This window comes from Misgurnus anguillicaudatus, chromosome 1 (assembly GCF_027580225.2).
Source record: "Misgurnus anguillicaudatus chromosome 1, ASM2758022v2, whole genome shotgun sequence".
NCBI classification, from domain to species: Eukaryota; Metazoa; Chordata; class Actinopteri; order Cypriniformes; family Cobitidae; genus Misgurnus; species Misgurnus anguillicaudatus.
In genome coordinates, this window is record NC_073337.2 from 20,717,760 (window position 1) to 20,730,023 (window position 12,264).

A 12,264-nucleotide genomic window follows, 5' to 3' on the forward strand; every position below is an offset into this window, starting at 1 on the left:
TCACTGCAGGGAGCTCGTATAGTTTTTCCACTAGAAGGCGGGTCCTGCAGTGCAACAGCCAATGAAACGACTGTTCTGTTTAAATAGCCGCTGCTGTCAATCAAATGCATTCGTGCGCGCTCAGAGCGATGGGCGGTGTCATGCGCTGCCCAGCCAATGAAATTCGTCTCGTGTTTAAATAGCCCTCGCTGTCAATCATTTTTTCCCTCACAGTTTACTTGCGATCGCCATATTGGGTGCTCGCCTACTCGAATGACTTGTCTGTTTTTCTTCGGAATTACTACGAGACGGGGTCGCGGAGCCGCGCGCTGTTTTGACGAGCGCTCGCGATTACTTCTCTTCCACGCGCTTTCGAGCGGGGCCGTTATCTTCCTCAGCGCGTTGACGCTTTTTGTTATGTGATTATTACGGTTTTGGGGGCGAGTTGTTTTAGTGCATTCGGCGCGATCGCAAGTACGATTCTCGGACTGAGTTTCATGTGAAAAAATGTCAAAAGTGCGCGTCTCTAATGGAAGTCCGCCGCTGGAGAGGGTGGACGCGAGGCAGGCGGATAACACCAGACCTCCGGTGTGCAGAAATCTATTCGGGTCCTCGGATCGCGAGTTTGAGAGGGATGCCAAGGAGCAAATGCGGGAGATGGAGAAAGCATCCAAGGAAAGGTGGAATTTTGATTTTGCCAAAAACGAACCGCTCTCGTCGGGCAAGTACGAGTGGGTAGAGGTGGACGGTAAAGACCTGCCGGGATTTTACACCAGACCGCATCACGTAAAGCGGACTATATCTACCGGGACTACCGTGGATCATAACGGGAATCACGATTATTTGTTGACAACCATCTCCGTGGAAAACAGACAGGAGGACTCTGAAACCACAGAGACTGAGTCGGATTGCCGAACAGCATTGAGCACACCGAGGAAAAGACCGTCGACGGAGGATCAGGGTAAATGTTTTTAAGCTCGTGACAACCGGGCATTACGAATTACGTCAGATGGTGTTTAAGAAAATAGCGTTTATATAATGACAATGCATCACACCGTAAGATCTCGGAGGAGACATTGCATTTTAAGTCTCTCATAGTCACAGTGCTGAAACGGGTTACTTTCGCTGTCTGGTTTGTTATTGTTGCTGCAATGGACAAACGAAGTATAGTCGCTGAACTTCAGCACGTATCTAATGTTAACGTTACATAAAACAGCAATAGCTAAAAAAATCGTGCTTTCTAACAGCATATGCTATTCTTTCAATAGATCCTCCTTGCCAAAGTAAAAGACCCAACGTCCAGCCGACAGAGGCAGACCACTGTCCAGACACGACGCCCAGCGAATCAGACCCAAAAACGTAAACAAGTCTTTAAAGCAAAGGTGAGTTTCATGCGTCTTGAATTATCTTGATAAACCTTGAACGCGCGCGTCGAAAACAAACTCCAAACGTTGCGATTGTTATTTTGTTACATTCACAAATAGTCCCATGTTTGTTTTTTGACGTCTTTGCAATCGTAGTCCCGTGCACGAGTGACGTTCAAGTGAGGTTTTGGTGTGGGATTTCAAAAACAAAAGAAGTGTTTAGACATTGTGCCTTTGCAAATTGACAGTGGAGTCAAACGTCTTTCAAATGAACAACATTGTAGTAACACGTCAGCAGGTCTCATGTAGGGCGTACTGGCGCGTGCGGGTGTGCGCGTGCAGGGGGGGTCTGGGATCCCAATGCAAGCATTTACTTGCGCAGATAATTTCTTATTATGACTAATTCAGTGCTTTGCTTGTACTTTTTATAATCATCAAAGTCTGCTGAAACATTTATTGATTTAAAATTTTCATGTTGCTTGTACCTGTTTGTATTGTTTTGGATCTTTTATCTTATCATCTCATTGTGTTTTTGCACCCACATACATCAAGTTTTGTGCATGTTTTTGCACACGCACGCATCATCATGTTATTTCCTTTGCAAATAAATTTTGTTCTTGTTCCCTACAGAGATGAAGAAGCCTATTGTCTCCATCAAATACTTCAAGAGCTTTATGAAGTAAACAGGGACAGCAGTCGAAAAATAAAAATTAAGCCCTGGAAAGGCTGTATAAGCACTGAATTTTTACACTAAAGTTTTGGCACTCAACAGAATATATTTGCCTCAAAAGCAGACAATGTAGCAGTGTGCAATTGGAGTTGCTTCGACTTTGTTGTTTGACTACCTATGTATATACATACTTTCAATTTATATGTAGCATATGTAATATTAAAAACACAATCATTTATTATGGAGTGCGTTTGACTTGAAGAATTGCTGTGCAGTTTTCAAAACGTCTCCCCACAAAGATCCCTAATGATATAAATACACACACACACACACACATACACACACAAATACAATATCCTTTTAATTAGTTTAAATCACAGTCCCATTGTCTCAGTTTTGCCGGCTCAGGATGTTAACAATTAAAAAATACATTTTATTCAGTGCTGAAAAGCAGCACAATTTAAGCCACTTTCAATTTGCACAGATTTATCACTGTCTGAAAAAAAATGTTTTAGCACCTCATGTGATGTGGCTAAATTGGAATAAAAATACGAATTTTGTTATTTGCCTTAAAACATTAGTGATGTTTTTAGGTACTTAACATGAATTTATCTGCCAAAATTACGGCACATTTATTATGGGTAATTTTTCTCTGAAGGGGTTGTGACACCAAGTGTGTATTAAGGTTTTCACGGTTTTTACAGTATTATTATATCCCTGGGTTAATCCACTATTTTTATTTTGTTTTATTTTAATTTATTTTAATTTTTTTGGCATAATCTTAAGTTGTCATGAACTACAAATCCTACTGATCACACAAACAAAAAAACTAAAAACATAAAACTGTAATGACCAATTAATTTCCTAAAGTCAATTGTATGTATTTCTATTAATTGCTGTGTAGCATTTTGTTTATAAAAATAATTATGTATTTTTTTGTACTTTTTTCTTTTTTTCTTTAACACTGGGCCATATAATTAAGAACAGCATTAGTCCATGAAGCCAGTGTCTTGTCACAATAAATTTGGCTTTCATGTTGAACATGACATGGCACTATGACAAAAATGTATAAGCCATCAGCAGAAAAAAATCAAATGAAATAAGACGTTACACTGCATTTGTGTAAAACTTTGAAGTGTACCTGCTTTGTAAAGAAGAAAAAAGGAAAAAAAACACTGAGGAAATTATACTAACTTATTTATGTCGAGCTTTTCGTTGTTTATGACTATCCAAAGTGGCATTTGTGCATTTTCTGTATGTACTTTTTATAAGTGGGTTTTTTCACATTTTGAAATTTGTGCAAGGTTGCAAACTGAGCCTTTTAAGAATTTGTGTACTGCTTGTTAAATGAGACGATTAAACCATAATGAGATGGACACCTTGATCTGAGTTGTTTTCATTATAAACGTTCAGAACAAATTCACTGAAGAAATACACTCTTGGTGGGAATTTGAATACACTGCTTACACCCTGTATCCGAATATGCACCAGACGAGTTTTAAACTATGTTAATAACCCAGATAATTTAGTTATATTTTTTAAGGAAATAAATAGTGTTGATTTAGCATGTGCCCGAATTTGGCATCAACCATTCAAAGCATTTTAAAGCATTTATTTGGCTATAGTCTAACACACACACACACACACACACACACACACACACACACACACACACACACACACACACACACACATAGAGAGAGAAAGAAAGGGAGAAATACATTGTACACAAGTACATATTTAATTTTAAGTGCCCCAGGCAGTTTAATTAAGTGATGTTTAAGCTCCCTAAGGTTCAACAAATATTATGCCACAAAAATATACATCATTTTTGCCTATGTGTATTAGGGAAGTAATTCCTAGTATTTAGCATAAGTTGCATAAAGTGCTATTTAACATCTGGACTGCCACTAAATATCCAATAAAATATAAATTTATAAAATATATACATAGCAGTCACCAAAAATATGAATAGGCCTACTATAATACTAATTTTGGATATTGCTAATAAATACACTAGCCTACTATAACAGAACTCTGCTAAGCTTTAATCTGCTCGCGGCGTCTGAGATAATGTTCCCAAAATGCGCTCCCAGTCTGTTTATTAAATGTGCATTTTAAGTTAAACATATTTATCGCTTTTATCAACGCAACAGCAGTTGTTTGGAAACACACACACCATCAAACACGTAACAGCTATAAGATAACGCGCATGATCGCATTAAAGTTATTTGTAATATAGTTTAGGACAAACACGGGGTATTTTACCGTATCTTTCGATATCAGTTTTGAATGTTTGCGCACCGGATTTGTTGAATGCGCAACAAGTGGCGCGTACGCTCGCTGCATTTCCCAACACACAACCCGCGCACCTCTCCCTGCTTCAATTCAGAAAAAACAAGGACACGTCCCATAAAGAGGGAAAAAAGCCGAGATACTGACATTTGGTTTGTCCAATCAGATAACTTTGAAGAAAAACACACCACTTACTGTAGCCACTGAGATTGGCTTTCAGCGCACTTGAGGCTGGAGTAAGTGTATGTTTTGTACAGAGTGTTCTGTGCGCAGAGCACAACCGAGAATAAGAGCCATTGGTCAGATTGATATTTGTGCTGATGTTTGCGAAAGGGAAGGGAGAGGTGAGTTTGCCCCGAGGATCTTTCTAAACCCCTGTTCTTCTTCGACTTAAAAAAAAAAAAAATCACGGCTGCCTATGACGAAACACTTCACATCTTACATCGATTTACAGGAAAAACTCGAGCTCTGTTTGCATGATAATATAATACAGTTGCATTTGACCTGTTCTGTTGCAGGAATATTGCGTGATTATGACGTCTAATATTTATGATGTCATGACTGAAAAATCTAATATAAATTCCAAATTCTAATTTAATATTTATGACATCATTGAAAATTAACTATGATTTTAATACAAATTTAATTTAATTTACTAAACTTATTACTATCATTAAACCAAATTTAGTAACATTATTTTGATTAAATAAATACATACATATATTTACATAATGTTTAAAATGTGAATAAAAGAACAAGCAGAATGCTTTTTTAAACAATGCAAGATATAGTGTAAGAGTATACCATTTCACACCACAGGGTATGCCAACTTTATGTCATCTATCCATAAATGCTTTTTCTCCAAAACAACTTACCTCTGAAAATGAGACAGTCTTTTGGCCAAATCAGTGAAAAACTCACTGTTTGTCAGTGTCAGATAACCGATCTCTGGATATATGCTTAAAACCTGTTTCTAATAAATGCTGGAGTTGTTTGTACACCTCTACTCAATGAGTGATTTACAATTTAGTAGGTTGGCAGCTTGCCACACCACGGCATGAGGCTTGGTAAACACTATAACAGGCCGACAATATCAGAAATTATTTTACAGCAAGAGGTGATTCACATACAGATGTAAAACATCAGCATCAATGCCCTTAGTTGACCCATTCATTGCCCAAAGATAGTGGTTTGGTTTTCATGTTAAATTATAGTTACTTAAAACCAAAGAATTATGTTTATGGTCTTATTTAATTTTTGATTTTTTTCTAAGGGTATGAGTTAAAAGCTAGTCTAACCAACTAGTTCATCGTATTTAAATCACACCCAACAGAGAAAACCCTGAGGCTTTAATCAAGTTAACTTAATTGATAGCTGAAACGACTCGAACTTAGTCGAGACAAGACAAATGAATGAGCATGCCCTTGCCTGCTTCAGGCTTATCTGATTAGGTGGTAAGCCATTATCTCTTGTTGAATGCATCATGGTCCGTAGTTACACAGTTTCAGGAAGCTACTACTGTTTTAAGATACTTTTTGTTTTGTTTATGTATACATGATCAAACCTTCATGGCGGATGTTGTTTACTACCAAGTTTGAGCTTGTGCTGCAGACGGCATCGTACACAACTAAGACAAATTATAAAAAAATATTTTAAATAAGCTAATGGATGTTTTATATTACATAGTAATTATGCTTGAAATTAGTTTATAGACAAATATTACTTTAAAGGTCCACTGTGTAGATTTTTCGTGGCATTTAGTGGTGAGATTGTGAAGTGCAACCTCAGTTCACAGCTCAACCCTCTCTTTCGAAACGCATAGAGAAGCTACGGTAGTCGCCACAGGACAAACATGTCATCGTCCGAGACATTGTAGTGACAAACACAACCCATCCTCATCCCCAAGGCGTCAATATTTGACGCACTTGACCATGCGTCAATATGTTATGCGGAGGGTATACCTTTCGCGTCATTTTTTGACGAACTGGGGACTTCAATACTATTACGTCCGTTGCATTCTCTTTCCTATTTTCTTACCATTTTCGCGTCGGTTTAGGGTTAGATTTACATAATGACATCCCTACCCAAACCTAACTCTAACCCCAACGCCAGGTGACAACTGTCGTACCTAACTCTAACCCCAACGCCAGGTGACAACTGTTTAATTTTGCGTACACTGTTTAATTTTGCGTAATCTAACCCTAAACCGACGCGAAAATGGTAAGAAAATAGGAAAGAGAATGCAACGGACGTAATAGTATTGAAGTCCCCAGTTCGTCAAAAAATGACGCGAAAGGTATACCCTCCGCGTAACATATTGACGCATGGTCAAGTGCGTCAAATATTGACGACATGGGATGAGGATGTGTAGACAAACATGCTCTATAGAGCAGTTTGTTTGTTTAGGGCTACTTTAGAAACACCGCGGCACAAAATGGCGACTTTCATAAAAGGGGACCCGTGTTGTATGTAGATAAAAAACGTCTCATTCTAAGGTAATAAAAACAATACAGTTAATTTTGTGAGGTCTTTATATACCACTGATAATATAGTTATGTATATTATATTGCATTTCTGTCAAGAGATCTTTCTAAAAGTTACACAATGCACCTTTAACTAAGCCCACATATGTTTTACATAACTAACATGTATATTTATTTTATTAAAGCAACACTAAAGAGTTTTTGCTCTTTGCTCCCCCTACAGGTTAGAAGCGTAATTGTCCATTACCACTGTCGTAAATACTGCAGCATAGCTGGCTCTGATTGGATTGTAGGTCTGCCATAAAGCAAGTTTTTGTAGTTTTCAACTACAGGACCGCGACCCGACGGTCGGAAACTTCTTTAGTGCGGTTTCTTTTAGAGGGCTGCAAAGCTAATGTGAAAGTGCTGTTCACCCTGTTTCGAGTGGATGAACGACTGAAACTTTTTTGGAAACGTTATTTTAAGGTAAAAAAAAACTCTTTGGTGTTGCTTTAAATGTTTTGATTACTATCATTTTTAATTTTTTTCTTAAAAAACCCCCCAGATAATTTACTCACCACCATGTCATCCAAAATGTTGGTGTCTTTCTTTGTTCGGTCGGGAGGAAGTTATGTTTTTTGAGGGAAACGTTCCAGGATTTTGCTCATTTTGATGGACTTTGATGGACCCCAACACGTAGCAGTTTTGATGCAGTTTAGAATTGCAGTTTTAACGGAGTTTAAAGGACTCTAAACGAAAATAAAAAATATGCACTTTTAAACCACAACTTCTCATCTATCTCCGGTCCTGTGATGCGCCAGCGCGACCTCACGTAATTGCGTAATGACGTTGAAAGGTCACGTGTTAATTATATGAAACGCAAATTTGCGGACCCTTTAAAACAATAAACTGACAATAAAGACATTAATTAGTGTCATTCCACATACAACAACATCCAAACGGTCCTCTTTCTCCACACTTGTAAACACTGGGGCGTAGTTTCGCATACTTCATCCTTGACCTCTTGATGTGATGACGTATTGCGTGAGGTCCATTAAAGTCCATTAAAATAAGAAAAATCCTGGAATGTTTTCCTCAAAAAACATAAATTTCTTCTCAACTGAACAAAGAAAGACATCAACATGGTGAGTAAACTATCTGGATTTTTTTAAAAGAAAATTGACTAATCCTTTAATGTAAATCAAATAACTTTTTTGCTTTAGATCGTCACATGGATTCAAATTTTTTTTTATCTCACCTACAAGTAACCTAATTTATTCTTTTGCATTTATTTGTGAGTTTCTGTCAAAGTCAATTGTAAAGTATATCATCAAAGCAGTGTAAAGAGGTGAAGCTAAATTCCTCAACCAGTGATGAATTTCGAAATGTTTAATCTAAGAACCTCAACAAACATCTGTGCTATAAAAATAAATCAATAAAAATTATGATCAGAATAAAAAAAGATCCAAACCCTTTTGAACTACAGCTTTCTCTATACAGCTGGCAAAGAAGGTGAGCCAGTCAACTCCTGACCTTGAGTATCTCCCTGCACCTCATAAAGCGGAGGATGATATCACAGCGCAGTATAAATGAATGCCAGAGATGACCTCACTTAGGATACAGGAGATTGTTTAGTGTTTCTTACTACCCTATTTACATTGCTGACTTTGCTCATTCACAAGTAATTACAGCGCCCCACTCAAAATGCCCAAATCTCTGAGATCAGCTCTAAGATATGTGCTAAAATGTACAACACACGACAACGAAAGCAGCCCAACTAAACTTCCCTCCGAGCCTGTCAGACTAACACCACATTTGCAGGATGAAATTAGCCGAAGGATCATTTAAATAACCTTGCAGATAATGAGAAGAGAAGAATCGTAAATCTGAAAATGCTTACAGCTGGTCCTATTAATAGATGGTTTGCACAGCACTACGCATAACCTCATATTTGGCCTTCCTGTTGGGAATGGCGAACCTCAATCTTATTTTGCAAAACAACTTAACATCTGCATTGCATTGTTATTCATTTGACCAGGTTTTATGAGCCTCTACGTGTTTTTTGTGGCCTCTATTTGCCCAGCAGTCATGTGTTTCAGCTGTCCTCCGTTCAACTACAAACCTATTTCAGCCAAGCAGAGCAACAACCTCTGACGGTTAGTCGGTCTTAGTTGGCCCAAAATGTGTCCAAAAGAAGGATGTAAACAGTAAGCTTTGCCAGCTTTTTTTGTTTTCTGGCTCCCAGAGCTCAGAGTCGTGCTGTGAACTGCACATGCATGTGTGTTTTTGCTTTGCTCTCTGTGTTGTACTAGTGGGGTCAACCAGAAATCTTTCTCTCTTGCTTGCACTTTCACTCTCTTTATCTGATTCAATCACATGGCTTTAATTTCTTTTAACGCACCCAATCTTTTTAGACCACAGCATGTGTGTGTGTGTATGTGTGTGTGTGTGTGTGTGTGTGTGTGTGTGTGTGTGTGTGTGTGTGAGAGCGAGAGTAGCAAATTTACTTAAGTAACAACAGTACAAGCTAATTTATTATCTGTTATAAATTATCAAACCAGCATTAGACCCGATAAATTAGATTCCTATCAAAACGTAACACTGTATAAGCAACTACATTTATTATTGAGTCTGGCAGACCATAAAATGCACAAACAAATCCTACAGACTACACCAAGGCATTTATGGCGGCGGCCGGGGTATGTTTTCAATTGTTTCCAATGGAAGCGCCACGCTTTTGAAAAACGCCAGCAGTTGGCGTATTTTTTCCACGATCAAAAGTAAAAAAATGTCACTTCTCACTCTGCCGTCCAATCACAGTGAAGGAGGGTGAGACAGATATCACAACAACCAACTGGCGCATCGTTCAATGACTGATAAACAAAGCAGAAGTATCATAGCAACGTAAGTGCCCAGTGTAAAAAAGCTGGCAAGCGCCCGCAGTCGGCATCTGCCTGGCGTTTTAGCCACGTTTAAATCGCTTTGGTGTACATGCCCCCTAACATTAAAAAAGCCCTATTAATGGAGCACTATAGAGGCTTGAGGGGTGGTCTCGTTTGACTTGGGCCAATAAGCAACTACGTAAGAAAACAACCAGTGATGTTTTAGGAATCACCCAAAACAGTTTAGCAACACGTTAGCGGTCATTCAAAGCACTTAGCAACTGTATAACAAAGCACAGCAAAAGCAGTAACTTCAGTAACCTCATAGTAAGTGCCCAAGCACCCCTTTAAGCCCTGTTTACAATTGGTTTAAGTAAATACAGGTGTAAACGGGATGTTAAATGTTTTGAGCTTGTCCGCTTTCGACCATATTGAGAAGCAAGGAGTTGAAAAACGCATTTAACTGGATTCCTTTGGTGGTGTAAAACCATAGACTGTAAAAAAGATGGACAATGCGACGTCGCATTGTAATTAATTGAAGACAATATGCGCTGCCATGTTACGTAAAAACGTCAGTTTGGAGCCAGGGCATGCGCAGAAGGAATCGTCCGTGGAGCCAGAGGTGGAGCCGTGGTATCAAACTTACACCCAAATGCTTGCACGCCCAATTCAACCACGCCAATCATAACGTCACGCCCTGTTTGTATCGCATCAAATTAATAGCTAAAATGAAACGTATCAAAAAAATGAGCAATTGAACATATATCAACGTGATAACAACTACCTTAAAGGACCAAAACCATCTTTCGGAAAACTTTAGGGGAAGTGTAATTTTTTTTATTTAGAGCAGAGTCCTGTTCGTTTGAATGGAGAGGGCGGGGTTTATGACTTGTTCTGCACCCAGCCAGCCACCAGGGGGCGATCAAAGAGCCAGTGGCTTCACTTTTTTTAAGATGTATGAGGCACACCTGGTTCCAACAGCTACAAAATACCCCTTACTCTTCACGAATTGATTAGGGGACACCGGTCCCGACTTCTAGCGTGAACCCACAGAGTTTGGTGGGGTGTTATATTTATCAATGAGGCTGTTTACACCTGGTATTAAGATGTGATTTCGTCAATAGGATTGCAAGTGGACGAGAGAGAAACTTTCTGTTTACACCTGGTATTTAAATCTGTCTCTTTTGTCCACTTTTGACCACTTCTCTCCTGATAACTGTGAGGGCATGAAGACTGTGGGCGAGTCCCTCTGCTTTCGTTTAAACACGAGCGGGAGAAATGACAAGTTTAAATTGATGAAAACTAATATTAGGTCAGAGTCCGCTGCAGTAAACATGCTGCACAGTATTTTGTAGGGATGCACCGATATGGAAATTTTGGCCGATACCGATAACCGATAACCTTTATATTTGGGGGCCGATAACCGATATATATATATAGGGCGATAAATATTCATATTATTTTCACAATGAAAAACTCCCAGACCGCGGACATCTTGTCTTTGCGCTAGACTAGCATACTCTTCTTAAGCTCGCAACACGTGTCATCTTTGTGCTATGTCACAGAAAGCACCAATCAAAACTCCACATGGCCAGCAATGAGCAAGTGAAATGGTTCAACAAACCAAAATAATCCATCGTTTATCGGCTTTCATTTATCGGCCTAATTTTCCTATCAGACCAATAACCGATAATATTAAAAATAAGCAGTTATCGGCCGATAACGATATGTCAGCCGATATATCGTGCATCCCTAGTATTTTGTACATGTATATCTAAGAGCTTTTCTGATATTTCAATGCAATTGAAAATAAGATTGCGTAACTTTCACATGTTCGCAAAATGAAACTATGCGAAGGTCAGCAGCTTCGGTTTTATTAATGAAAGCCTAAAGCCTTAAAGCGCGGTACACTGTGAGTTCCCGCTAAAAGTCAGAAACGTTGTAAAACATTGTGCTCGGTAAATCACATTTGATAAATAAGTGGAGAGTAAGTGGTGTTTTGTGACTGTTCAAACACATTCGACCACATGCGCTTTTACACCACAAAAGCAATCCGGTCAAATGCGTTTTCAACTACCTCTGAATGTGGTCGAAAGTGAACGAGCTCAAAGCGTTTTGAACACCGTTTACACCTGTCTTTAGCGTTGTCCACTTGTGATCCGATCGACGAAAACACATCTTAATACCAGGTGCAAACAGCCCCAATGATATACCTCTTTCATTTTTGTTTCACTTCAACTTGCCCGAGGTTATTACATCAATTACTCTAAAATATCTAAGAAAGCCCTTACATACACATGTACAAAACATTGCGCAGCATGTTTACTAACAACACAAGCAGTAGTACTCACACATAATATTAGTGCACGTCCACTTAAGTCCCTCATTTAAAGACACGCCCATAGACCATTCCCTCATAGTAATCAGGATGGAAGCAATCGAAAGTGTTTTTTTTTTTCATTAAAACACCCGGTGTGAATGACAATGTCTCTCTTGTCCACTTGTGATCCAATCGACCACAACGCATTTTAATACCAGGTGTAAATGTGCTCTTAGTGAATCTGGCACGTAGCACTCGCATGCAAAAATCTATTTTGACTATAGCCCTCAAG

The 12,264-nt window shown here is 38.8% G+C and overlaps 1 protein-coding gene across 2 annotated transcripts; it reads left to right on the forward strand.

Moving 5' to 3' along the window:
• The first annotated feature begins 200 nt into the window (after positions 1 to 200).
• cdkn1ba (cyclin dependent kinase inhibitor 1Ba) lies at positions 201 to 3,389 on the forward strand. Of its 2 annotated transcripts, XM_055190380.2 has the most exons (3): positions 205 to 940; positions 1,248 to 1,361; positions 1,974 to 3,389. In XM_055190380.2, the coding sequence occupies exons 1-2, from the start codon at positions 487 to 489 to the stop codon at positions 1,340 to 1,342; spliced, it is 549 nt and encodes a 182-aa protein (XP_055046355.1). In that variant the 5' UTR covers positions 205 to 486; the 3' UTR covers positions 1,343 to 1,361; positions 1,974 to 3,389. The 2 variants fall into 2 exon arrangements, with proteins under 2 accessions (XP_055046356.1, XP_055046355.1); XM_055190381.2 differs by lacking the exon at positions 1,248 to 1,361 and having other exon boundaries at positions 201 to 940.
• Positions 3,390 to 12,264: the final 8,875 nt, after the last annotated feature.

What these genes read in the sequence shown, in the direction of transcription:
- cdkn1ba (XM_055190380.2), top strand. Translation starts at nt 487, where the DNA reads ATGTCAAAAGTGCGCGTCTCTAATGGAAGTCCGCCGCTGGAGAGGGTG. An exon ending in ACCGTCGACGGAGGATCAGG is followed by an intron (nt 941 to 1,247) that starts GTAAATGTTTTT and finishes TTCTTTCAATAG; the next exon opens with ATCCTCCTTGCCAAAGTAAA.